This window comes from Cheilinus undulatus, linkage group 12, assembly GCF_018320785.1.
Source record: "Cheilinus undulatus linkage group 12, ASM1832078v1, whole genome shotgun sequence".
NCBI classification, from domain to species: domain Eukaryota; kingdom Metazoa; phylum Chordata; class Actinopteri; order Labriformes; family Labridae; genus Cheilinus; species Cheilinus undulatus.
This window is the reverse complement of record NC_054876.1, coordinates 9,099,157-9,127,018: the sequence shown is the minus strand read 5'-3', so window position 1 is coordinate 9,127,018 and position 27,862 is coordinate 9,099,157. Positions and strand designations below refer to the sequence as shown.

Genomic DNA, 27,862 nt, shown 5'->3' with positions numbered 1-27,862 from the left:
ACAGGCAACTGGCTGCTGCTGGTGTGGGTTTGTTTTGACATGCTGGTGTGTTTGGGCTTTATTTCCTTAACAATCCATAACAAGTTCATATTTGTGGTTGATTTCATGTCATAATCTGTGATCTACCCAAAATCATTTCTTTTTGTTTTAAAAGAGCTGGTCCAAAATTGGAAAAAAAAAAATTTGAAAGCAGAATTTTGATAAACTGATCGTGAAATTTCAGAATGTAAGAAAAAGGTGAGGGTTAGGGTTAGGGTTAGGGTAGGGTTAGGTGAGACTAATTGCAATTAAACAGAAACTGTTATCTGGCAGCCCTACTTTAAATATAATCTCTGGTCATGCACTAGATGCAGTATTAAAAGTCATTACCCTTTACACTCACTTGCTATGAATTTTCTGCTTATCTCCTGCTCTATTTACAAATCAGCACAACTCTACTTCACATGTAAAACTTAGGGGGGTGACAGGAAAAAAATCCAAATAAGTTATAATATAAAACATTTAACTGCTTGCATTCTCACATGGAGTAAACAGAAATTTCAGAAACCTTTCAGGAGTTTAGTGCATATGTGAATCTGGCTTTAGTGTTGGAATGAGTGAAGTAATGCAGTCTGATTACAATAGATTTGTTAATATATGCGACATTTGAAAATAAAATGCCATACCTTCCATGTTATTTTCAGAGTTCTTGTTGAAACTTTTCGACTCCTTGTCCTGTAAGTACAATCAACAAAATACATTAGAACAACTTAACTAAGTGAAAATTAAAAAAAAGGTAAAATTTTTCAGGCATTGAAGAAAAGATGTACATACCAGACAGATACCCTCCAGCGCTTGTGGAGTAACCTTCAAGCACTGGGTCACCATGTGGTCGAGGTCTCTGCTGAAGTCAGTGCCCACCTGAAGCATAGCCAAACACAGGGACCTGTCTTTGGGATTTGTGTCACTCAGGTAGTCTTGAAACTTCTTGTGGCGCATAACGACCCCACAGTCCTCCAGTGCTGTGCTGGGTAGCACCGACATGACCCTCAGCAGCACATTGATGTTACCAAAGTACTGCATGATGGGCAGGCGTAATGTTTGGAAGATGGAGCTTGGCATCGTCACAGAAGCAACTTTGGTCTTCCATGTTACTCTCCAACAGCAGAGCTCAGTGAAGAAGTTGTCAGCGTCAGGGAGATCTCTGCTGTAGAGAGGAGGCTTTGACTTCAAGCTCTCAAACATGTAACTCACTGTGACCGAGCAGGGAACGAGGGAGAGAAAGTTTAGAGCTTCTTTGTGGTCGTCTGAGAAATGATCCTTCACAGCATTGATTAAGTTATCTACAAGGGGCACGCTGAGTGCATCTTTGTAAAAGCCGACTGGCTTGATCATGCCGTCTCTTGGCATTGAGTTTTCAGGCACTTCAATCTGCACTCTTAGACTCTGGGCCATTGCGCAAGCCTCGTCAAACCAGTTCTGATGAAAGACTTTCATATTTGTTTTCACTCGAGTTAGAGAGGCTACAATGCCACCGATTTGGCAAAGTTGAGATGCAGCACTTAAGTGGTCCTTCTGAAGACCCGCGCTCAGCTCTCTAGTAAAAGAGGATGCATTCTTGAGGACGACCATCGCGATGATGAAGTCAAACTCCATCACTCTGCGGAGCAGTGCCCCAGCCTGTTCAGAGACGAAACCTTTCCATCTCTGTGGGTTGTTTTTGATTTTCTCCAGACACTCAACCAGTGGCTCAAGCATCTGCACAAACACTTCATAAGAATCGTGCTTCTCTTGCCACTGGGCACAAAACTTCCCCTGCAGCTCTTGGACCTTCTCATAGCTCTCTCTCAGTCCAAAGTCTATTACATGGTCTAGTTGTTTTTGTAGAGCAGCAGTGCTGCCAAAAAACATCAACACCTCCTCAAATGTATCCAGGGCTCTCTTAACGGCAGGCACTGGGATGGATTTAGACCACCATGTGTTAAAAGAGTAGGAAGAGCAGTGTGTGCTTATGGCAAGAGGATGCTTCTCCTGGACTTTGCAGGCAAAGGCTTTTAGCTTGTAGGAGACATCACCAGAGCCCAGATATGCTTGTCCTCTGCAGTTATTCAGATCCAGACGCCACTCGACTGTGACTATCTCATGGAGACGCTGTACCATGGCATCACAATCAAGATCTGCCTCAAGGAACCCCATAAGCTCCAGTCGCATTACATCGAAACTGTCCACAAACCTGAGAAAAAGTGGTAGATAGTCCTTTTCCCCAAACTTCACCACACGGTCGATGAATAAGGAGAAGAATGAACTCCCCACTTCTGTGAGGATTCCCTCTCTGACAGCTTTCTCACACACAGCGAGAACCTCGTTCATTTCAGACTTGGTCACATACTCGACCTCTCCGTCCTGAACAGAAGTGTCACCATGATGTCTGCTTTGACTGCTGTATGCAGCCGTCACCGCAGCCTGCAGAGCAGATTTAAGAGCTTCTCTGTCAGTCTCTGCACATTTCAACTCCACAAGCCTCTCAGCATCCATCTCCAGGTTTATGAGTTGTAATTCTTCTTCAGTGTCCTTTTCAGCATGGTTCCCATGGGATGCCACTGAATCATGAGGTGGGAGAAGTCATTATTAGCATAAGCAATTATATTTACATTGCATCTCAAAATAAAACAAGCAAATGTGAAAGCAGACACTGCAGTTGAATAAAAGCACTATCAAACTTAGAGATGTTCTAATCTGTTTTTAATTACTAGAAAGCAATACTGACGAAAATCCCAAGCAAGCAAAGCAATTTTAGATAATTTGGGCACTTTATGTTGGGTGTTTATTTTTTGTTGCCATATAGTATTTACTGGTGTACACAACAATATTCTACACCCACATTTGGACAAAAATATTGTTCTTAAAAAAAACATATAACAATTTTCTTTTTATCAGGGATGCATAATATTGTTTTTTTTGCCAACATTAAATATGCCATTATTTCCTAAGTTATTGTAGGTGGTACAAATAAAACAGATTTGGGATGCACAATATTATCAATATGGCAACAAAGTTCTGCTGATATTTACAACCAAATAGGTCAGTGAGTCTATTTCATAATCATCATTCTTTACACTTTAAATTTTGTATTTTAAGGAATTAAATTTGTTTATTTGTTCACCCTCAAACTATAAATTGTGTTTCAAAGACTAAAGTTTTAGGTCTGAACTACATTTAAATGTCAGCATCAATATGAGCTGAAATTATTTTATAAATACTGACATATCTGAAAAAATCCAACATCATGCGTCTCTGATACAGACAAATATATAGAGCAAACTTCAGTCTCAGTCCTTTAAACACATTGTAAAATCGAAGGAATGAGGATAAACAAAGAAAAACATTGTTTTTCCTACCAAGAAGTTACAAAGTTATACATACATACAGACAAGGATACAAAAGATTTGAATTTTTCATTAGATTTCGTTCTACATTCTGTGTTCAATTTCAGTTTATTTCTAATTAGTTTTTACTGATTGTATGTTAGTTAAGTTTAGTTTTCATCAATTTTAGTTTTTCTCTAGTTTTTTTCCACTCACACATCAGGGCTGAGTGAGTATCATACATTTTTTTGGTAAACCTTAGTTTGTTTGTTTGTTTTTTTTAAGGTTTATTTTTGAGAGGAGGACAGTGGATAGAGTCAGAAACAGGGTCAAGAGTGGGGGAGAGACATGCGGTGAAGGGCCTCGAACCTGGCCTGCCCGCGTACATGGGGAGCGCCTTTAACCACTGACCACCTGCTCCCCGGTAAACCTTAGTTTTAAATTAGGTTCAGTTAACTAAAGCAATTTTCACATTTTTGTTCTAGTTATTTAGTTAGTTTAAGTTAACTATAATAACCTTGCATACAGCTGATATACTGGTTGTAAGAAGTGGTGTAATGATGGACCAAACTGGATCGGTAAGCCAATCTTATCATCACAGGACCGAGTGCATCGATCCGTGCAGCCCTGGATCAGTAAAAATGTAGCATGAATCGGTCTGTGCAGTGGTTTTAACTTTAGAGATCAGTTCACTGAGGCTTTGCTGCTTGTTTTCATCACTCATTCTGCCATGCTTGTGCTCAGTGTCTCTAATCTCCCATGACTCGCTGTGACATTTTTCCTTTAAACAAGAGTTACGTAGCCATAGGTCCTCGCTCGGTAGCTGGATGTGTTGCACTGATCATCACCAAGATGTCAGCTACAGTTCATGTGGACTTCACATGAAGGAAAGAAAACTTGAGAAATGTCTGCCCGTTCGTACATTTCTGAGAAGAGACTGGCAGCACATAAACCTCACCAGTTGAGACAGTGGAGCTAAAGTTTAGCTAATATGCTGATATATATTTGTCTCCCAACTAACTGTCAAAGTGAGACACCTGGGCAGGTGTGTGATGAAAACTTCAGTTCATAAAAATGCCAGAATGTTTGTATGGGAGACCAGGGATTTTGTCTCTTTTAAAAATAAACTCAGAGACAATTAACCTGTGGTGAAATTATCTTGTTTCCCCTCCTTTTTCTCAGTTTTGTTAAAGCAAAAGTTATTTTGATTCCATAATCAGTTTGCACCGGACTGCATCAAACTGCACCGAATCACATCAGACTGAACTGTTCTGTATTTTAAAGAATCATCAGTGAATCGAGCCTGTAAATCGAGATTCAAATCGAATACTCTTGAGAAAGAGACATTCACACCCCTAGTTGGAAGTATTGGAAGAAATCTGGCCAGTCAATATTATGCCAATAATGTCATGCATCCCTGTCTTTGTGTATTTTTGATATCTGAATGGAGAGAATGCATAGTAAATCAGAAATAAGCATTCTTACAGCATGTTCTAACACCATATGAACATCAGGTCTGCATCGTCCAATATTGGATACTTGATGTCACCACTATATTTGTTAAATATTAACATTCCTGCTCTGTAAATTTCCTTTTACCCTTGTGAGACATTTATTATTTCAAAGGTGAAACAAAGGGAGTAAGATGCCTTGTACTGACTGGATCTGACGACAGTGAGCTGAATTTTTTTGCTCCCACATTAAAAAAGTTTAGAGCAAAAATTCAAATCACAAATATGGATATTACTAATACAACACTACTGCCATGTGTACAACAAGCTAACATGCTCTGATGGGTAACAAAGACGGACAAACTGGGATAAATGTTCCTGTAAGACTCTTCCAGTGTCCTGTTGATCTCCCTCCCCCTTCATCATTCCTTGCTCATGTCTACGTGAGTAATAGAAACAAATATAGAAACATGCATCTTTGTAAAAGCAGCACATTGCATCATGCTGCTTGAGCTGGACTCAAGCTGATTTTGTCACTGACGCTTGCTCGTGTCACATGCTGTTGGGACACACTGTTATATATTTAAAATAATCTGAAAGTCAGCTCACCTTGAGGAGGAATCTCCTTTGCGTCTTCATCCTATAAAAAGCAATATTTATAATGAATTTTAAGATTCGTGACTTGATTTATTATTTAATAAAACTCTCACAGACCTAATATCTACTCACCTTCTGCAGCAGCTGCAGGATGTCTGGGTGCTTCTGGACATATGACTCAACCATTTTTTCAACACTGAAGTGCACATCTTGGTTTACGTACACATACGCCATGCTGCACTGTCTTTGGTCCTCTGGTGTGGCTCTCAGGTAGGCGTGGCACCGCTCCAGCACCATGTGGTACTGGCCGTAAACGTCTGCTTCTGCATTTACGCATGGAACAGTTCCCAATACCCTCAACAAGCTCTGCACGTTGGGATAAAACCCGATATCTGGAATCTTGAGCGTGGCAAACACTGTGGTCGGCAGGATCCTGCGCTTGCTCGCATGCCTCCACTTCACTTCCCAACAACCGAGCTCTTCGTAGAACGTGTCCGGTCTTGCCAGGTTGTTCAAGTTGGCATCTGCTACTTTATCTCTGCGAATGCTGAAATTGTGGTCAGCCATGTAAGATGGTACGAGGGAAAGCCATCTGAGAATCCTCACCATCTCTATGCTGAACACTCTCTTTACCTCGGCGACAAGATAATTAAGGATAGGCCGGCCCAGGGTTTCTCTGTAGAGGTCCTCCAGTGAGGTCTCATCTTCGCCTGCTTGGCCCATCTCTGGTTTCGTCACCTCCACTCCCAGTTTCTTTGCTCTGCCTACTGCATCTGAAAACCATTTTCTGTTGAATATTGCAAGCTCCTGTTGGTATTTGCTCACCAGCTTTAAGGCATTGGAGATTGTGTACTGTAAGGTACTGCTGATGCTAATAATTCCCCTGAGACTAGAGTTGAGTATGCTCACACAACAGAGGGTGTTCTTCAGAACAACAAGGGTGATGATGAAATTGAAATTCTTCAAAATTGGCTTGAGCTTGGCCATCTGTTCAGCCGTATCCTCATCTACCTTTGAAATCATCTCATTGATGCAGTTCAGGAATGGCTCCAGGATTTCTAACATGGTCTGAAAGGCATCAGTGCCATATTCCCAGTTCTCCCCGAGCGCTGTCTTTATCCTGTCAACTTCTCCTTTTATGTGCCCGTATGTCAACTGGATATTTCCCTCCAATCTTCTGTACAGCTCTGGTGCTCTCCTGAGTAACACAGCCACCTCCTCCACAGTGTCTGCCACCTTTTGAATGGAGGGCACAGGCATGCAGCGGATAATCCATATGTTAAAGGCGTATGGGTCGCTAGGTGACAGAACCACCTGGGGGAACTCCTGCAGAATCTTACAGGTGAGGTCTCGCATCTTCTGACACATGTTGCCTGTAACCAGATACGTCAGTCCCCTGCAGTGCTCCATCCTCAGGCCCCATTTGTTCCTCAGCTCTGACAGAAGCATGTAAAAAAGATTCTCTGCATCTATGTCGCATGGTAAGAACCCAATGAGGTGCTTCTGTGGAAAGCCATCTACTGTGACAGACCTGATGAAAACTGGAATCTGATCTTTTCCCTCTATACTCGTCACGTCCTGAAGCAGAATGGAGAAGAACCGAGCCAGTCTGAGGCTGTTCTGGATCTCCTCCCGCATGAGGTCTTCACTAAACTGCAGGATTTCTTTCTTGTCAATTTTCTCCACGCAGATTGGGTTGACAGTCTGCGGACCTCTCGCACCTCCGATCGGCTCATCAGCTTTGATGTTTGCACCATTGATGCTGAATCCAGTGAGTGCCAGGATTTCTTTGAAATAAATTTTCAGAGTCTCTTTTGCTTTGGAGGTGGCTGCATCCTCTGGGGTTTGGTTCTCTTTCTGCAGTTCAGGTGTCACACTGTTCTCTCCAGAGGCCTCGCTCTTCACCTTAGAGTCTTCTGTTTCTGTTTAATGACAGGAAATACAAAAAGACCTGATTGAATGTTTATAATCAGTTTATAATGCTGATTAGGTTGGATAATTTTTATTGATAATAGGAGAAAAACATTTTAACAGTGATTATAACTAAAAAGTAGAGATGGATGATATTGGATTTTTGCCAATATCCAATATGATGGTGTTTACCAATGGGGCAATCACATATAGGACTTCAAGAAGGTAAATTTTAAAGCATTCTCATACGTGTTTGCATGTGGAACAATGTCTTTCAACAAATTTCCTTTATGAAATAACTTTTAAAAGTGTTTAAATTTATTTTTGACTGTATTTATAACTTCAGCATCCAAAAACAATCAGGGGGTGCAACTTTGCATTTGTTTTAAATACACATACTTTCCTTTTAATAATATGAATTGAAATCTTTGGCAAGTACCCCCAAAAGTGTCGGCAGTGCCTCACCCATATTTATTTTGGGGGTGTTCTTTCTTTGAAATAATCTAGAATAGTGTGATAAAATGCTGATGGTCACACCACATAACATTTTTGGGTTTGAGATGCCAAAATATAAAATATGTGCCATGAATTTATATATATATATATATATATATATATATATATATATATATATATATGTGTGTGTGTGTGTGTGTGTGTATAACAATTTTTATAAGGAAATAGACTTAGACACAAAAGTATGCATACCATTAATCACCCATAATTTTAGCAAAAACAGACTAAGTCTGACCTAAAACTTCCATCCTGAGAAACACACTCTATAGTTAAAGGATGAACAAAGAATCAAACTTAAGTCCTTATTTGAAGATACAAACAAGAATAAATAATAAAACCACAACTGTTGAGATTATCTAGTGTGTCCTTTGAGGCTTAACAGATGAGATCTGCAAGGGAATTTACCTGAAGCATTTAAAAGGCAACTCCTTATCTGGAGGTATTTAAAGAATTGTTTTTAAGGCCAAAATAAACAAAGCCACACTATCAATACTTATTTTAATTTCAAAGGATTTCGTATACATATTTATATCCCTCCTTGCTAGATCGCTGTGATAGCAGAAATTCTGATCCATGTATGAATTGTGGCCTGGATAAGGACTCATATTTCGCAGTCTTTGGAGCTGCCCAAAAATTAAAACATTTTGAGAGAAAAACTATCCAAACTACATCTGATATGATGTCTGCTAGGCTTACTATCTGCCCTTGGGCATTCTTCTAAGACTTTTCCCACCTGAGCTGAGTCTTTCAGATACAAACAGAAAAAAAAACAAATGTTACTCTATGCTCTATTCTGGCCAAAAACTGTATTACAACAGCATGGAAAACCTGACATGCCTAGAGTCAGACATTGGTTTAAGAGTCTCTCTAATTATTTAGCCATGGAAAAACTGACTAAAAGGAAAAGTAAAGAATTTATTTCAAACTTGGGAACAATTTAATACATTTCTTTAAAGTCAGGAACCAAGATATATGGACATTTAAGAACATGAAATAGTGTACTTAAAGAACCCAATATTGTTCAACATAATTGCCATCCAAAAATCATGTAAGATGCTATTTGTCTTATGGATTTATTTATTTGTTTCAACTTTTCTGTCGATCTTTGGTGCTTATTGTGTATTTCCGTGTTAATTTTATTTTTGTATATGTCTAAGTGTATCTCTGAAAATAATAATAATAATTTCAAAAGAATAAAAGAAGAAGACTGATGTTGGTCTTATGTTCTGTCTAAGACTTCATACACTTACACACACAGGTAATTTTTTACAGTTGATATAAGCAGATAGTTACAGCAGATACACCGGTTATAAAAATTAGCCAAAAATGTTAGTACCTGCTGATACTGATAGTTAACTTTAATTGATATTATACTATAATATCCGATAGTATCGATATCACAGCAATAATATTAAGTGTTCAGGATGCCTCATTTCTAATAACTGCTTATACTTAAAGTGTATGATCAATAAAAACAATATTGATGGTAGAAGTTGTGACAAGGATCAAAAAGCTGACACGACTCACTTTGGCATTTCAACGGCCTTTTTCTTGTTAGTCTGAGCAGGGGGAACGTGATGAATGAAAGCCACTGGCATTTTATATCAGTGGATCTATGACCACATCAGTTGTTTAAAGCACTGGATTCAAACTCACCCTAACAATAACTAAACCACAACACAAAAATATTTCTTCACATTTCAGCAAATAAGTCGTGTTAAAAAATACAGCAGTGAGAGGTGATTTTGACTTAGAGGCCACAATTGTTGTTAATTCAGAGTGCATGAAAGGTGGAAAAGAGTCTAGAGTGATGTTTATAGAATTTTTAACTTTTACCTTTTGTTTTCTTCACAGAAGTCGCTTCCTCTTCGGACTAGGCAGAGATAAAACATATTAACAGGTTAGCAGCTTTCGTGTGAAACATCTGATGAAAAATGTAAACAGGTAGAATACTTACAGGATCCCGGGTTCGTTTCCTGTTGCTGGCTGACTGATTATTCACAGGTGTTGTGAAGTTAAATATCGTTGGAACAGCATCTTCCCGTAACACGCTACAGGAGCCGCTCTGCAAGAAAAAATGGCAGAAGGTCAGTTATGTTTTTGCTTTTTGCAATAAGCTATGAAATACAGCTTGACCAATTATTGATAGTTGGCGTTTGGCCAAATACCGCATTTTATTTTGTCGATAATGGATCAAACAAAATAATTAATTCTAAGGAATACATGGAAATGTGTAACTTCTCTTAATCTGAAGACAGCAGTATTTCAAGATGAGTCTGAATTTGGTATTCAGGGAGAGCACATACTAAAACTTTACTAGTGACGCCCTGTGGTAGGCTATTATCAACAACACTCATGGTACAAAAATAACATCTGTCTGGTCACACATTGGCAGTTTATTTTATTATCAAAGCATCTACAAATCCAGAGATTAATGCAAAACAGATTTGTTTCTCACCTGTTGAGAGATCACTGAGGGCTCAAAGTGCTTTGCACAAAGTCTGTACTGCTTATGCAACTGTTCAGGAGGTTCTGACGCCAAATCCTGCCGTTGAGAGTTGTTCACCCATTGTTTGCATCTGTAAAATAAATGTGCATAGAGTTACCAACTGATGGGTTAACACATGTGGTTAGAAAAGGCAAACTCCAAAGCACTTCTCCATGTGTTCTAAAAGTTCTTAAGTAGTCACAAAGAATATGCATGGAGTGCCGTATTGGTCTGAAAAAATGTTTTAAAAATTGTCGCTGTGGGGGCAAAGTTTAAAGTTATCGAAGAGATCTGAGGCACTCAAAAGGGGAAATCAATGAAAAGTCTTTATTTCATGAAGGCAGAAAAACAACGGCCACTAAGCTGCTATATCTAAAGTTTTAAAATCTCTTGGATCTAGGATTAAAAAGATTCTTCCACACTTAATTGATCCTTATCACTTTTCATTGTTGTCTCACTCCCACCTTGTTGGGTTTTTGTTTGGGTCTATGATGATTTGCTTCTGAGTCATCTGGTCTTACTTCTTGTGGTCTTGGACTGTTGACTGTCTGAGGTCTTGAATGAAAAACAAGATGAAGAGGACTCTTCCAGTCTTGAAAGATCCCCATCATAAACCACCCTTTATTTTGTGGTATGGCTTCGTCACTGTCTTTTTGCTTCTTTGTAGACATGTCCTTCTTAAAAGTGGACTGATTTCTCTTGAACTTGGTCGGTTTGTCTTGGTTTAGCTCTTTCTGTAGTTCATCCAGTTGTCATTTTAAGTCTTTTTAATGGGTGTTGTTGTTCCTTAAATCTTAAAGACATCTCTTTTTTAAATATAGCTACTTCATTCACAGTTTGGCTTCTTCAAGCAGCAGCAGCGTTAATTTGAGGGAGCATTTGTTGAGGCCAAAATCAATCAATTCAAAGGTGTGCTTTAGCTTCACTTCAGGGTGGACCTCCCCTTTGGTTCTGTTTTAACTCTGTACAGTCTCACCTCATGTCCTGCCCACAACACTATCTGACTGGCTTGCATTTACTCATCCAGGTCTCTCTCTGTGGCAAAATCAGAGCAAAAAAACAAATCCTGTCCTCTGTTTCAGCTGATTCATCCGCCCTAACTTCCGTCTCCTCCAATGTCTCCTTTTTTTGTCTTAAGTGTAATGATCAGCTGCTGCTTAATATTTATCCTCTCTAACACCAACATAATGTACTCCATTTCATGGAGTTACCATGGTTTCCTGTACACAAGCAAACTGAAAAAAGGAGTTATTCAAATTGATGTAGTTTATGTCAGTTTGAAGAAAAAATAGATACCAGGTTTAATGCTCATTGAAGAGACTGCATAGTGTAAGAGCCACTTACAGTTAAACAGTAAAAATATATGTAATTACACTTGACTACAAGAAAATTTTTGTTTAAACATGTGAATTTCACTTAGAACTAATTTGTTTATTTCTTAATAGAAAAAAACATTAAGTGACATGGGAAAAATGTTATTCCAGGATCATTAATTGTCATTCAAAACCAAATGTGATTACATGAGAAGGAACAAAACAAAGTACTGTGGTCCTATTGAAATCATCTAAATCAACCCCTTAGAACCTAAAATTGTGCAAGTCTGCCAGGACATATTCTTACATTTTTATAAACTGTAGTGCAATTTTTGTTTTTTTGTTTTCTTGCTTTACATCAATATAACCCTTATATCCCAAGTGTTAATAGTATGTATTGACTTATGTCTTAACTACTACAATAAATTGCTTAAAAGTGCAATAAACCTAAAAAAAATGAAAACAGTTTTTTTTTTTTCACATATATTTCAAAATACAGAAATTGCACAGCTGTATCCCTCAAATTTGTAAATGTAAACAAGTTGCACAATATCCTCTGGAACCGCAGGAAATTTATTTGGAGTCTGTACATAACTTGCTTTTTGAGATATAGTCAATTTTGTAACCTGCAAAAAAACAGAGCCAGATGAGTAGTTGGACTCTTCATCTGGCGCTATAATTAGTTTGAAAGCTTCACGCCAGCTCCAAAACTGTTTGACACAAACAGGTTTTGTGAATCCATAACTACATATGAGTGGAAGTGTGTCAAAGGTGTGTGTGATGGATGTCTGGTGTGTGTGGGTTGTGTGTCGAAGAGTTTTTTTTTTTTTTTTTTACAAAAACTAGGGCTGAAAGGAGAGCAAAGGCAAGTATGTGTGCAGGCTAAGTTCAGCAGTGTATTCTGTGGAAAAAAACTACAACTCCTGGGAAAATATGCCTCTTCCTGGTGTCGGGGGTGGGGCACTTAATTCTTAAGTGTAGAGACACTTAAGAATTATGTGACATGTCATACCCACAACGTGATGATCTTTATTTAAACGTAGGAAGTGCTGCAAATACCCGTGGTCTCGTTTATAAAGATTTTTGTTATGTGCGCTTTATTGTGTATTTTTTCAAACCCATCACTGCAACTAAAAAGCCCTCTGAAACATGGTAAATGTGTGAAATGTTAGTGTAACTCCCCTGATTTTATATGTAAAAAGAATGATCAATCTATCTTATCAAATCTACTGCCAATCAAAAATGAATATGCTAATTGTAGCGCCGGCGCTAGGCTGGGTTCTATAGGGTTAATACTAAAAATCATCTAAATAAAAAGCCAAGACCTAAAAACTTACTGTGTACAAAAAATCCAACATGCATAACTACACTAATGCATACATGCATACCTTCATTCACATAGACCCTTGCATACAGGCTAACCCTCACATCCCACACACAATTAAAATATCTGAAATGTTTCCCATAATGCATATGTGCTCTGGGATCCAAGGACACACAAGCTCCCTGGCTTTGCTTCAGCACAAACGCAGAAGTGCATTTAAGTGCATTTCTCCTTCATTGTAAAGGCTATTACTACACACTGAGGACAACATGAATAAATAGCACGAAAAGGCAAATAATTCAGAGACCAATTTTCTGACACCTTTTATGCACATTAGGAGTGGCATGACTTTTGCAGAAATATTTCGCAGATTCTGAAAATCATTTACGCAAGTCTGCGGTGTGTAAACAAAATATTGTTTTCTGTGTAGTAAATACACCCTATGATGTGCTGTTTAATTCACAGAAAGTCCTAAATTAAAAAAAAAAGAAAAAAGAAATATTGTGAAAAAAGCTGCCGAGGTGGGTAGCACTGGAAATGCTACAAAGCTGAAAAGGTTTGGGCGGTGGGGTGGGGGATCCATGTTTCAGAGGTCAGTTTGGGCAATTAAACTTGATACCATGGGGGGCCTCCATGACAAGACACGTCTTTTAACAATTACAACAAAATATGAATTTCTCTGTCTTTGAAAATTTCACAGGAATATCTGAGATACAGTAAGACCAAAAGAAAAATACACCACATAGGAAGATTACTTTATGAAACACTAAAACTATTCTAGTGAAAAAAATCTACATATTTCTTAAAATGGTATTTTCTATCCAGCGCAGATGCAATATTAAGGCTCAGACGGTTGAAATGCTACCTCCTTTCAACTTAAACTACTGGACACAAGCATTTCAAAATGAAAACAGCGCCAATTCAGAGGAAACAACAGGAAGGAGGGAGGCGCTATACTTCTGTTTATTAACACAGACATCCCTCTTTCAATGCTAAGAAAATACACGTTTAGTTATATATTTTTTTAAAATAGGTTATACCGCAAAATGACTTCCTTATTTGAGTGGTTTGGCACTTAACATACAAATATTCTAAATATATCCATCAAAATTATGATATTTAAGGCTGCTAGGCTAACTGGTCTAACGTTACCCACTATGGAGACGGTAGGTGTCGTCTACCGATAGCGATTTAAATTACAACTAAAAAAGTTTTTGAGTGTGGTTTGTCGTCGTTATTTGAATGAGTTAAGACAAAACACACACCCATTATGTCAATCCCACACCACAGAGTCCGTATCTGACTTCAACTGAAAGAACGGATAGTATTTCACACGGACTTTTCTTTCCAGAGTAACGTTAGTCTGCGCCATTTTCCAGAGTTGTGTCACTGTTAGCCAACATGATGTTAGGCTAATGCTAACACTGGAGGGCTAACACGTACATTTTGCATGCTAAGTGGCTATTTTTCATGATTAGCTCAATGAAATAAGTGGTAGTCTTACCGCTCTGGATCCAAAGGAAAGCTGAAGAGCGGAGTGGAGTTTCCCGATTCTCCTCGCTGGTAATCACAGTTCACTGCAGCGCAGCAGTCAGTCATTTTTAACTGCAATGAAGCTAGCTAGCTAGCTAGCAACTTAGCTAGCTTAGCTGGCGGTTGCAAGCCTACTGAGAGCAAACCTGCAGGAGAGTCTACAGATTCATGCCTCGGGCAAAACCTGCAACCGATTCACTCTAGTTTCAACGTTATTGTCACTTGTTATTGTCTTTTTTGGCAAACTAAGAACCCACTGAATCCATGCTTTCAAAAGTTGATGTTCCGTGCTGAGCCAAGTGTCGCTGAAAGCGTGTTATCCCATCAACCAGGAACTGGACCGTGTAGTACAACACGTTGTCCAGCAGAGTGCAGGATGGCACCGCCAGGCTGGACCAAAGAGTTTTAGAAGTCAAGATAGTTCATGTCCTGTTTGGTTCTATCGGGAAACCAACAAATGACAGCAAGGAACAGGCATCGGCGCCAGACGAGTGACCGTACAAACAGAATCAACTTTGTTGGACAAGTATGCTTTGCAATAAAGAATTTGACACCAGTTAGCTTTGCTCTCAACATTAAATATAGAATTAAATACAACTAAAGTATTTAAAAAAAGAAGAATTTAATATGTAAATTTTTGGGGGTTATTTTCCCAGTATAAACAAATCCATGTGCATTGATAGTGTGGTTGCAAGACGTGCAAAGCGTGCAAGAATGCTGACTAAACAATTGGTGCAAATATTCATTTGATGTGAGACATTTAACTGCAGTGAGCCTTCTTACAGAATTTGAGTTACCCTCAATAGATTAAATAGTGCAAACGTTAAGATGGGGTAAGGTATTTTACCGCAGTGATTTATGTTACAGTAAACTGATCAATTTCAGCCTTTTTACAGAATACATTAACTAGAGCATATATACATATGAGGTGAGGCATTTTAACAGTGGTTTCAGTTACAGTAAATAAGCTTAAATGTGCAAATGTGCATATTAGATGAGGCATTTTACCACAGGGAGTTTCTTACAGTATCTGAGCTAGAGTTAATAGATTAACTGGTGCCTTTGAGGTGAGGCATTTTACTGCAGTGAGCTGTCTTATAGTGATTTGACTTTGAGTTGCAGTAAATAAATAAATAAGTGTGCATATGAGGTGAGGCATTGTTCCACAGTGATTCAAGTTACAGTCAATAGATGCATTAGTGCAAATGTGCTCATGAGGTGGGGCATTTTACTGGAATGAGCTTTATTAAAAGTGTTTGAGTAAGAAACAGTAGGATATTTTACATTAAGCAGGGCTAAGGTGTTTGTGAAATTACAATTTTATTTCCTTTAAAATCCATAACCAGTTCTTTTTTGTGATTAAGTTCATGTTAAAATTTTCAATCTACTTATAAAAGCGGGTCTTTATCCAAACAAGAAGTGAGGACAGCCCAAAATGTCACAAAGCAGTTTTGAATGCAAAACAGTGGGATTTTAAAATGCAATATAAGGGATGATTAATAGCGATAAACTATAGATATTTTGAGATTGATCAAAATTAAAATTTAAAAAATATTTTTAACATTTAGATTAATTCTGAACATTTTGGGAGTATATTCAAAATGGTTAATAAGTTATAACAGTGTCTCTTTTCTATGAATGACCCATTGGCTGTATACTTTGCCATAAAAAGGACAGTCATTTAAGCCAAATTCTGAAAATTATAAACTATGTTTATTTGTTGTAAATAGATTTCTACCTACTTCTACATATTTAAAACCTCCCATCAAATTGCACTGCTTATATCATATCTGACATATGTGTATAGAAAGCATGTTTTGTTTGAACTTTAAGCTCTGACACTTTCAGAGGCACGTTAGCCTGCAGCTCTGCTCTTGTCCTGACTTAATACTCTCTGGTTTTGATTTTCAGCTTCCTCATTTTCACACTTTGTACCGCAGATTTAATACATGCTGTCTTTATGTACCCTTCCTATTCTTCAATCAACCATTTTAATCCCTCTGATCCTAGATCCTAAATAGCATCTAGCACTTTCTTTGTGTGCGCTTATTAATTATTTATGCTACCATGTGTCTTTGCAGAAAAGAACAATGAGTACTATACTGAAATCATATAGTGAGGAATTATTGTGCAATGACTCCTGTCATTTCTAGACTCAAACTTTATTTATACAGAACTGAATTCAATGGGGACGGTCGAGTGAAGGTCTGTATGGGTTGAAATATCTTTAGTAAAATCATCAGTTCCCATATCTACGTCAGTCATGATAAGTACTCATCAAGTAAAAAGCATAAAGAACTAGAATAATAGTCCTGATGTAATTAGGAACACCATTACACTTTTTTTTTCATTTAACAATACTTGCAATGTGCAGGAAATCATTTATAACTGCAAAATATGCTCATTGGACCTGTCTTCTACCTGAAGTGTGAGGCTGACTTTGTGGACTATTAGTCCAGATGGTGGTGCTAAAGCTCCCAATGTTTAATGGTGTTAAAATTCTTAACAAATCAGGTGGATGTGTTATAGCGTTCCAGCAAATACCAAAATATACATATTTGTTGTTGTTTTAGCAGTAATTCAAAGACCATCAGTCCAGATTTGTATTGTAAAGCATTTTGCATTTAAATGTTTTACTGTAAAGTGACGTAAACACCTTTTATTAAAATGCTCAAAATAACCATTGAAGCTAGTGAGAAGAATGGCAATGATAAGCATTATTTTATAAGCAATCAGCATGTCAGAATAACTATCACCTTTTAGATGATGTACAAATTTTTAATTTGAGCAAAAAATCTTTTAATATACCAATGCAGGTACCTAAGAAGTTCACGTATGAATCCGCCACTAAATTGTTATATTTAATACTGCTTTATTAAACAAATATAAAGCATACAAATCGATGACACTTTACAAGGTACATCTGTTCTCCAGAATACACATTAACTAGCCTCAGACAATTCTCATGAAAGGAATAAAAAATAAGGCAACAGTGAGCTTCTAACAAGGTAGGAAGTAGGAGTTAATTTTCCATTAACTGCCAAAAAAAGAGGCCCTATAAAGAAACAAGTCAACAAAAGATATAAATTATTTACAAGTAAATACAAACAAGACTAATAGAAAAAGGCAGATTTAATATAGTCCTCTGCAGCAGAGAATCAGAGCAAGTCTTCAGTTAAATCAATCACTAAATATGCAAACACAACAGTGGAAGTTTGACTCTCAGGAGACTTGGAGTCAGCTTTTTACTTGAACATTTATAGTCATAACACCCAACATGAAAGAGAAATTATTATTGGCAAAGCTTAGAATTACTTTCCTTGTTCACAGAAGGAGATTAAAAGCTTCACAGCTCTTTTTCCCCACATGAAAACAATACAAACAGAGCTCAAAGCACACTGTTTGTACTAAAAAACGGCTGTGAAAGCAAGTTGGACTGTTACATTTTTATGTGTTGGACCCCTACAGAGCACTACAGCCATGGCCAAATAGGCCTTTTCTTCCTGCTGCAGTACCTGGATATATACAGCAAATGAGAGCAGTGAATGGATAGCACATATAAAAGTAGCAGTTCAGCAGTAATTCAATTGAGAAAATAAATATCAAATTGTACAAAGGCCATGTCAGGTTTACTGGCATATCCATAACCACATTCAACACAAGCGCCTGCATGTTAATCTGTAGGAGGACTGATGGCTGGTGATGTTATCACTTCTAATGTTGGTCAGACTCTGCAAACCAATCTGACATTTCTTTTACCTGCAGCTGCTTTGATCCCACTCAGTCTGAAAGGAGACACAGCTCATTACCAGCATAAGATGTGCTTCCACTAAAATAGGAGAGTGCATTTCTAGGAAAACTTTTTTTGGGTTGTTTGAAAAAAATCTGAATAGATGGACCAGAATGTCCATCTACAATCAGGTACACATTACAAGATAACTTGGATGATTTTCAGCTCGAGTCCCCCTTCTGACCAAAGTCAACAAAGGCCCAGTTATTGGATGATTCTGAAGACTATTATGACAGATTTTACTGTGGTGTGTGGTTGCTCTGACGGTTAGCTATTGAAGCTATTCTGACTTGAAATCATAAATATTAAATGTGTTCTTTATTTATGATCAGAAATCCTGTTGTGTGGAGGGAACACGGAGGGCAGATTAGCAGGCATGAGCAGGATTGTTACGTGGACTGGATCAATCACCAGTCAGAAAGCTAGCCAACCAAAGGAGGAAGCACAGCAAACACAGCCATGGCAACAATAGTTAAACGTGAAATATAAAGTAAGACAGACGTCAGAAATAGAGGAGTAAGTTTATACTACAAGAAGAGGAGCTGGACTAAAATAGCCACTGTCATGGATGCTAAAGGTAGTTAACAACTAGTCACATTTGACTTTTAATTTAAAGTCATGTTTAACTGTGTGGGATTTTGCATTTTCCAGAGTGGAGACTCTGGTTGTTGGTGAATGTATCTGTTAGTGTGTGACATGCTTTGTTAACATCTTTTGCTCACAACACGCTCTAAGATCCAAACCATTACATCTTACATTTGTTGGATCTCTCACTTTTTCAAAACCAATTTGGATTTTCAAAACTTTAATAGTGTGCCAGGCTTTAGTTTTTTAGTAAGATACTCACACATAATAGAAACTGCCATTGCATTGCATTGGCTTAACATATTTAGCCTGGTTTTGCACTGATATTACTTAGAAACAATTTCATTTCAAAATACTAAGTAAAATAGATATTTTTACCTGGCCATTTACGTTTAAAAAAAAAAAACGTTCAATTGAAATAGATTGCATCTAAAGTTAACAGAAAGGAAGTTAGTTTCTTGGCACCTCTCCAGTTAGTCACACTAAAGAGTTTAACAGTGTGGTTCTAGAAGTAAAATTCCCATTCATTTTCTCCACAGTGGATTTGATTATTAGAGATATTGTCAGAAGTATCTAAGTCAGACTTTCCACAGGCTACCTGAGTATGAAACAATGATTTATGCTCCTGTAAAACAGATGTCTGTAAGATATCAACCTTTTTGAGAAAAAAATGATCTCAGCAAAAAAAAAAAAAAAAACATTACTCACAAACCTACAGTGTTAAAGCGATGTCTCTCATAGGATTGGTTTCTGGTAACACTGGAACTGTCTACCACACCCACAAACAAAGACTAACAACTGCTGATGACGACAAAACACAGCGCCATAGTGTGAAGCAAAATATATGCAAACTAGGATATATTACAACATTATCGTTATATATAGTAATATATAATCATATATGGTTGAAAAGCTTGAAAAGCTATCCTTGAGGAGGGAAATGAATCACAGTGGACTGTGGGATATGTAGTTCCTTCATCCTCATAAAGAATTATTTACCCAGTCTTGTATTTTAAACTTTTTCTCCATTTTTGCGCAGAGTCACGAGTATTCGGCTCGTTTGCTTGGTCCATGCATAAAAAGTGTTGTAATAACAATTCTGCAAAATGTCTATTGGGGATTTGAATGGTAAATTTCACTTCTGGAACCAGAGCCACCTTCTTCATCTTTTGTTATTAAAAGTAAAGTTAAACCCACAAACCATTTTTTTTTGCTTAAAGTTACATATATCGGCATCTACTGGTGGTTTAGAATGAGTAAGGTCCAGCTCCCAAAATTTGAGCAGAAAGTTTTACATCTACATTCAGTCAGAAATGTGTATAGTGACTGCTCTCTGCAGGTTGAAACCAGGTTACTGTGGCTGAATTTTGAGCCAGTACCATATGACATCCTCTGCAACTTTACTACCAAGTAACCTAGTTAATGTTTATGTTTAACACAGTGGTTTTAGTCGGTGGTTTCATTTAAAGGCATTCTAAAGGTGTCAAATATTTTAAGTGTTCTAAATGTATTTATGTGTCTTACGCTGGGCATAGACTGTGTGATTTTCATCCAAATCGGCCACAGATTTTGAGTTGCACGACTCACTTTGAAGTCTGGACAACTGCCAGTGGGATCGGGTGTCGTTTGTCATGCTGTGTACAGGGGAGTACAACAGCCAACCACGGCCCAGCTACAACCTGACGAACTGCTTCTGCCTGAACGGATGGATTTCGAGCTGCAGCTGACTCGGAGGTGATGCTGTGTGTGTGTGTGGGATAGAGAGAGGTAGCGGGGTACAGAGAGAGAGGTGGAAGGTGGAAAGAGGATATGACTTGAGACACTTAGCTCTCAGTGTGTGAGACTTTTTTGAAAAAGAATCTCCACAGATTTCGGTCACAATCCATCCTGACTTCACTCATACAGTGTTAGCACTGAGGTCAAGCACGACTGTGAGACCGTGTAGTGTGAGCACATAAATCGGGCATGATGGACATTCTGCTACTACTGTTGTATGGTCGGCTTGAAATCGCGCAGTGTTTGCCCGGCTTAAGTATGTATTTTATTCTGGGGTTTAGTCAAACTTTAATGGTGATCCACAAATAGCTTTCAAATGCAATAGAGCCACCATCTGGCAGTAGTACCACATTACAACCAGGAGCGGATAAAAACAATGAGATATAAATAAATTGAAATAATAAAAATATGTAATTGTGGATTTGTTTTATGAATTTATTACAGTACCAACATTTGAAAATCACTGCGAAAACCAAAATAATTTTTTGCTTGTTTTGACTGTTTTTCTTTTTGTTTTCCCTTTTAGACTAGTCAACTATCTTATATTTTCACACCTGTTTAACTGACTACTGAGTATACACTATTAGCATCAATTCAGAATTCACTGTGACACCTTCCCTTTGTCGGGGTGGGCAGTCATGTAGAGCTCGACCATTGCGTCCAGATCAAACTCAACGTCAGAGTTTATGTTCAAAAGAGCAAGTCCCTTAGATTTGAACTTATCAGGTGTGTTTGCCAAGTACATCTGGAAGTGCTTGTAGGCCACATCACTGTCTTCCTCCACAGCCAAAGCAGGCAGTATGGCAATCAATCTCATAATTGAAAGCATGTTTGGGAAGAACTTCACGTCAGCCAGCTGCAGAGCTTCTTGGAGACTGGTGGGAAGAATCTCCCCTTTGCCCCTTTTGCTCCATTTCACCCACCAGCAATGCAGCTCTGTGGAGAGGGTTCCTGCATTAGGGATGTCATCCTTAAACACTTGGACACAGTCTTCTTCAGGTTCGGTGGACTTGTAATGCTCTATGACAGCAGGGACCAGCGACAAACACCTCAGAGCCTTCAGGTGGTTCTCGCTGAAGAGCTCATTCAGTTCGCGGATGACGTGATTCACAACAGGAACTGACAGATGCTCTTTGTAGTAACTCTCCGGACGAACGGCTCCAGCTCCCAACTGATGTTTTCTCAAGAAGAAACGGGGGACTCTGACAGGAGCCTCCATTGCAGCAGCTATGTTAACAGCCTCGTCATTCCAGAACTCATGATACACATCAATGTTGTCTGACACTTCTTTTAAGGAGTGATGCACAGCTTTCAAACTGGTTGCAGCAAAATGCACATCTTTTGCTTTCCCTTGCATGTTCTTCCCTAACGCTCGAGTCAGTGTCAGAACATTTTTCAGCACAATCAACGCCATGATGAACTCGAAATCAGTGAGAGCTTTAGAGATCTCTAAGGCGTTGTGTGCTACTTCATCGCTCCACCTCATGTCCTCGTTGTCATGCACGCTGTCCACACAGAGAAGCATCGGCTCAAGGATCTCCACAGCCACCTCAAAAGCATTGTTTTGTTTGGTCCAACCAGCTTTACAGAGCTCCTTCAGCTCCTTGGCTTTGTCCTCCTTGTCTGGGTAAAAAATGGAAATGGCGTGTTCCAACTCCAACTGCAGGAAATGGGACTGGCCGAAAAACGAGTCGATCTTCTTAAAAGTGGACATGACGAGCTGAACCCCTGACAAAGTCATGCTGTTTGCCAAAGACATGTTCAGAGCACGAGTAGATCTTAGAGAAAGCACTGCCATTGGATATTTCTCTGTCAGTTTTGCAGCAAATGTTTTGATTTTACAACTATGAGTCCCAGAGCAGGAGTGGGCCTGCCCTCGACACTGCTTCATATCTAAGCCCCATTTGTCAGTCATTTCAGAGAGCATTTTCTCTGCAAACACTTCTCCATCGCCCTCAAAGGGTAAGAACCCAGCAAACTTCTCCTGCTGGATGTTAGACTGGTCCACATAACTGAGGAAGACAGGGAGGAACCATTCTCCAGAGATCTGCACCAGATCATCAGTGAGTAACGAGAAGAAGCCGTTAAGTTTCACTTCTTCCAGCAGCTTGCTGTGGATGTATTTCTCACACACCTCCATCAGCTGATTGAGCATCTCAGAGGAGCAGCACTCTTTATTCTCATCATACCTCTTCTTCAGGGCTTCATCTCCACAATTCATGCGATATTCTAACAGTGCCTCAAAGTTGCTTGAACCAGGACCATCCTGTTTGCTTTCACCAGGCCCTGTCGGAGGAATGCTCTGCTCTCCCAGCAGAACAAGAACTTCAAATAAAGATTTCAGATACTGTTTGTACTCGTCCTCCTCCGGGGGTTTCTGGACATCTTCTTTAGCTGGCTCTGGCTGAGACTTTTTCATTTCTACAAGGGGAGACAAAAACCATTGCAAGAAAGACATCAAAATAAAATAACTAAAAAATGTGAGTGGAGGTGATATCTTTCATTGTCGGTATGATGAATGTGCATGGACTTTTGACTTACTTTTCCTTCCCCTACTCTGCGTTTCCTCTTCTTTGGCCTGTAAAATAAGTAATGAGAATAAATCATTTATTTTTATTTAGCCTTTATTTAACCAGCTAAAACCCAGTGAGATAGAGATCTCTTTCACAAGGCTGGCCTGGCCAAGAGATAAGCAGGAGACGTCATAATGCATATTCAAGAGATCACAAGCCCTGTTCCATGGATTTGTCATTTTAGATAGAGCAAGTTTTCCAGTGAAATGAGTTCTGACAGTTTCAAATCAGTCTGAAGAGTATTCCATGCAGAAGGGCAGCTAAACCATACGCTCTTTTCCCCAGTTCAGTCCTGAGACGAGGAACAAGCAAGTGGAAAATATCACAAGAACCAAGGCATAATGGCTTTTAGTTCTCTGAAGAAGTGTACATAAATAGGAAGGAACTAAGCCAAGCAGAGTCTTGTAAACCAGAGTCAGCCAGTGAGTATACCTTTGAACACTAAGAGAGAGCCGGCCAGATTTAGTATAGAGTTCACAGTGATGAGTGAGGTGACAATAGCCAGTTAAAACCTCAAGGCACAGTGATAAACAGTATGCAGAGACTGCAGACATTTGGCTGAAGCATTCATTTACAGAACATCACCATTATCAAGTAAAGGTAAAAAGGTTGCTGATAACAGACGTTTCCAAGCTCTGAGGGAGAAGCAGAATTTATTTCTATAATAGAAACCTATTTTCACCCTAATTTTGTTGACCAAATTGGCAATATGCGCTTTGAATGAAAGCTCACAATCAATAAGAAAATCAAGATATGCATGATATACATGAAAGAAATAAGAGCCACCAAATCTTGGGCTGCATATCTGAATGGAGATCAGGCATAGCAACAGTCGGAACCCATGTGGGAGATGGCAAGGAAGGGAAGTGGGGCATTTTGGTCTGACAGACTGATGTCAAAGCGCAACATCTGCTGGACATTAACTTGTAAGATGCATAAAATCTCTATAGCCAAATGAATCACTCATTGAGAAATACTGCTGTGGAAAATGAAAAAAAAAAGGCTGGCATTAAATATGATTATCAAGATTACTTGATCTTTATGTTGATGTTCAGATTTGCTCTTGCAGCTCATCAAGACACATCATCAGTAATTAATATTAATCATTTTTTTCCTTAAATTTCTCCTCTAAATTAATTAAGAGGTGCATAACCTACCAGCACTTTACCACGCTTCACCTGCCCAGTTTTTGACGGGCTTGGGGTATCAAAGATGGTTGGTAGGGCGTCATCCTTCAACACTGCATTCTGAGCATCCTGATAAAAAAAAAACAAACAAAAATATCAATACACGGCACTGATTAATACTGAGACACAGATTATGTTGAATAGAAGTAAAGTTACATTATCTGCCTAACACAACAAGCTTTATGTAAGTCAAGTCAAGGTTTATTTATATAGCACATAAAAAAACTTTAGTTTACCATACTGATGCAGAATTACTGGGGTATCAAATTTGATGATCGGCAGATCATCTGGACAATACTGTCCTCTGAATTTCGGTTGTCAGTCATTTGCATTTTAAAAACATTGCTTACCTTTTCAATCAAAGAAGTTTCAAAATGTTTCCCACAGAGTCTGTAGTATCTGTATAGATACTCTGGTGATTTGTCTGCAAGATCTTCTCTCTGACATTGTTCAACCCACTTCTTAGACCTGAAAGGAAATCAAAATCAGGTCGTATTTAAAAATTGAAAGACATTTAAATTTGAGGTTTGGTCTTTGTTTCAACCATACCCCAAGTGCTTTATGGACTTTCCAACAAACCCACTAAAAATCTCAAATCCCTTTAACAGTGACTTTAAAGGTCGCATATTTATATATATTCTTTCAGACAAGTTTATATTGGTCTCAGAAGGCCCAAAGACATGTCTGTGAAGTTTGTTTCTGAAAAAACAGCCCAGTATTAGATTTTTGCATGTCTGAAACCCCCTCTGTTTCAGCCCTTTTAGAACGAGCTGTTTCTGTGTCTGTAGCTTTAAATGTTAATAGGCTGTCTGACTCTGCCCCTGCTAAATGGAAGTGGCTCTCTTGATCCTCCTCTCCAGGAAAGGGGGCGGAAATTTCTTCTAAGTGGCAAGGGCCAACCAAACCTTGGGGCGGTGCTAACGCCCCACATGACATCATGAGGGGGAAATCAGAGAACGGCTTGTTTCAGGACACATTTTCTGAAAGGTGTTTGGGGGGGGGGGGTTCTGATACTTGGGGGGATTGTGGACAGGCCAGGCCATTTCTGCTAGAAGAGCCTCTGAAAGTGTATTTTGCATAATATGTGACCTTAAAATGAATTAAGAATTGGAGGAAAACACACTTTTAGAAAAGTGTTCTTGATTTTCTTTACTAAATACACCTCCCTTTGAATAGTCTTACCAGCATTTTTGAACAAAAAGTACAGAGGGGAAATTTTCCCTCTACATGATGATGTAGCTATCAGTACAGCAATATTTTACGCTGTATTTAAAAAAAAAACACCCAAAAACTTTTTCTTTCTTTTCTATGCATTGATAACAGCTTTGCAGATATGTGCAGTCTTCTTTAAATGTGTGATTCCCACAGCACAGTATCAAGACTATCAACACATCCCCACTGGTGGCATGGATTTTAGACTACAAAAAAGACAATGCCATTTACAATCGCAAACATCATCACGACTTTAATGCTTGTATCTGAGTAGATTTGTACAGATGAGAAAATCCAACAGTTTGACTGAAGCTCTAAAAATTGCATATTTCAAGTCGAGAAATATCTCCCAACTCCCAAGCTCTTCATCTGGGTCCTTTTTCAGGAACTGGCCCCTATTCCAGATTAACTGAATAGCCCTGAACTGTGGAGTGTTGTTACACCCCCAGCTTCAAGAAAATACTAACAAAACGTTTCAGCATCCGATTCATCAAGTTAAACTAGTTATTTCTTCTTCTTATCCAAAATGCATGCTTTATTCTATAACACCAGTAATTTCCAAGTACATTTAGTCACTAGCATGTGGTTCACTAGCATGATTGTTGTGAAACGTTGAAGACGCACGTGAATCTGTCAAACTTGAGTCAAGTTTTCCTGTTAAGATGCTTATCAGTTTTTATCCTGATTTTATTTTGAGCATGCAACATTATTATAGTGCCATTTAATTGTCTTGAGACAAGTGTGGCTGTGCAACTAGTCAACCAAATTGGCAGAAGCTGGGGCTTTTTAATGCACACAATCAAATGTAGCTTAAATGCTGTCTGTTAGCATGGGTATCGATGTGAACATGGATTAGCCTACCTTTCTGGATCATTCGGGAACCGGAAGAGAGGTTGAGGGTCTGATATACCACTAGTACAGTTCGGCACGGCGCAGTGATTCTGCATTTTATGCTTTAAACTGGATTTGAGCTATTAATGCATTTGAGGAATCAACTATGATGCTAACGCTTGTTAGCCGTCGAGCCAATTTGCTGAGAAAGACAGTTTCCGCTTAATATTTTCAAAATAAAATGTAATATATATATTTTGAGTGGATCAAATATGTCGAGACTTGATGAAATAACCGCATCAGATTATAAAATTTTATTATTCAGGATCCGTCTCCCTAACGTACTTGTTCGTGCAGCTATAAACAACCAAGCGTATGCGCTTGTTGTTTAATCAGGGACGTTGAATTTATTTTGAAGGCCAGCAGTCCTGCTTGTTTGAACACGGCTTGATGGAGCCAACCGGTGCACACAACCACATCGCGCGCTTCGCTATTTCCCACAATCCTCAGCAATAGTTTCAAAATCCAAGTGTCAAAACATGCTCATATTTGAAAACATCAGGAAACCTCATTCCTTTAGTCTTATAGTCCAAGGTCAAAACATTCATTATGGAGTTAAAACAGCTGTACTATAACGTACGTTTGCTGTTTCCATTTATGTGTAGATAGTACATCCTATTTATTATAACAGAAAATACACTTTCTCTGTGATGATGACTGTGTTGACCACCACTCACAAAGAAAGTGGTTTATATTTAGATCCTCAAAAAATTAATACCACCCAGATTTACAATCCTAAATCTCAAAAAGTTTAATTTAAATTCTGAGTATCAACTACAGCGACACTTTTGTTCCAGCAGTTCTAGCTCTTCCAGACAAAACTAGCACAAGATGCAAGGCTGCACATAAAGGGGGATATAGAGGAGAGCTTTCTAGACTCTGCCAAATTGGGGGCCCATGTAGGTCAGCAAAATCATGGTTCATGGTGAATTTAAGCTGTGATAACAATTTTTAAAAACCTGAATAATAACCACTCCTATCAAAGTAGAAAATATTTTTTAATTCATTGATGCCAAAGTTTACAGCCTTCTGAAAAACAAACCCCCCTTTTCTTAAAACAATACAATAGGTGGGATAAAAGTTGATTAAATTTGGCAAAAACTGGTCAAAGTGGCAAAATGGGTAAAATAAAAAAGGCAAAAATTGCATAATATTTCATAAAAGTGGTAAATAATACTGCCAAAAATGGATGGAAAAATGTTTAAAAAGAGTAATAAAGTCACACAAATTTAAAATTTGTTAATAGTTTGACACAATTTTCAGCTCTTACATGAAGTAACCATTAGTAGGACACATGATAGCTCTAATATTACTGATCCAGTAATGATACTGCAATAAATCACACCTGGGGAAGGCTCATTCTCTGGGCTT

The 27,862-nt window shown here is 38.5% G+C and overlaps 2 protein-coding genes across 2 annotated transcripts in view; both read right to left on the bottom strand.

Moving 5' to 3' along the window:
• Positions 1–14,804, bottom strand: part of si:dkey-250d21.1 — a 28,491-nt gene extending 13,687 nt beyond the window's left edge. Inside the window, exons 1-8 of the mRNA XM_041800964.1 lie at positions 14,449–14,804; positions 10,278–10,398; positions 9,777–9,884; positions 9,656–9,692; positions 5,525–7,314; positions 5,405–5,435; positions 814–2,579; positions 666–714 (exon numbers count right to left, since the gene is read on the bottom strand). Coding sequence (XP_041656898.1) covers positions 666–714; positions 814–2,579; positions 5,405–5,435; positions 5,525–7,314; positions 9,656–9,692; positions 9,777–9,884; positions 10,278–10,398; positions 14,449–14,543 — 3,997 coding nt within the window. The 5' untranslated portion in view covers positions 14,544–14,804. The remainder of the gene's footprint in view (positions 1–665; positions 715–813; positions 2,580–5,404; positions 5,436–5,524; positions 7,315–9,655; positions 9,693–9,776; positions 9,885–10,277; positions 10,399–14,448) is intronic.
• Positions 14,805–17,411: 2,607 nt separating this feature from the next.
• On the bottom strand, positions 17,412–26,618 carry thap12a (THAP domain containing 12a). The gene is made up of 5 exons (XM_041802176.1): positions 26,462–26,618; positions 24,739–24,856; positions 24,359–24,457; positions 23,170–23,206; positions 17,412–23,049 (listed from the first exon to the last, which is right to left on the bottom strand). The coding sequence occupies exons 1-5, from the start codon at positions 26,545–26,547 to the stop codon at positions 21,230–21,232; spliced, it is 2,160 nt and encodes a 719-aa protein (XP_041658110.1). The 5' UTR covers positions 26,548–26,618; the 3' UTR covers positions 17,412–21,229.
• Positions 26,619–27,862: the final 1,244 nt, after the last annotated feature.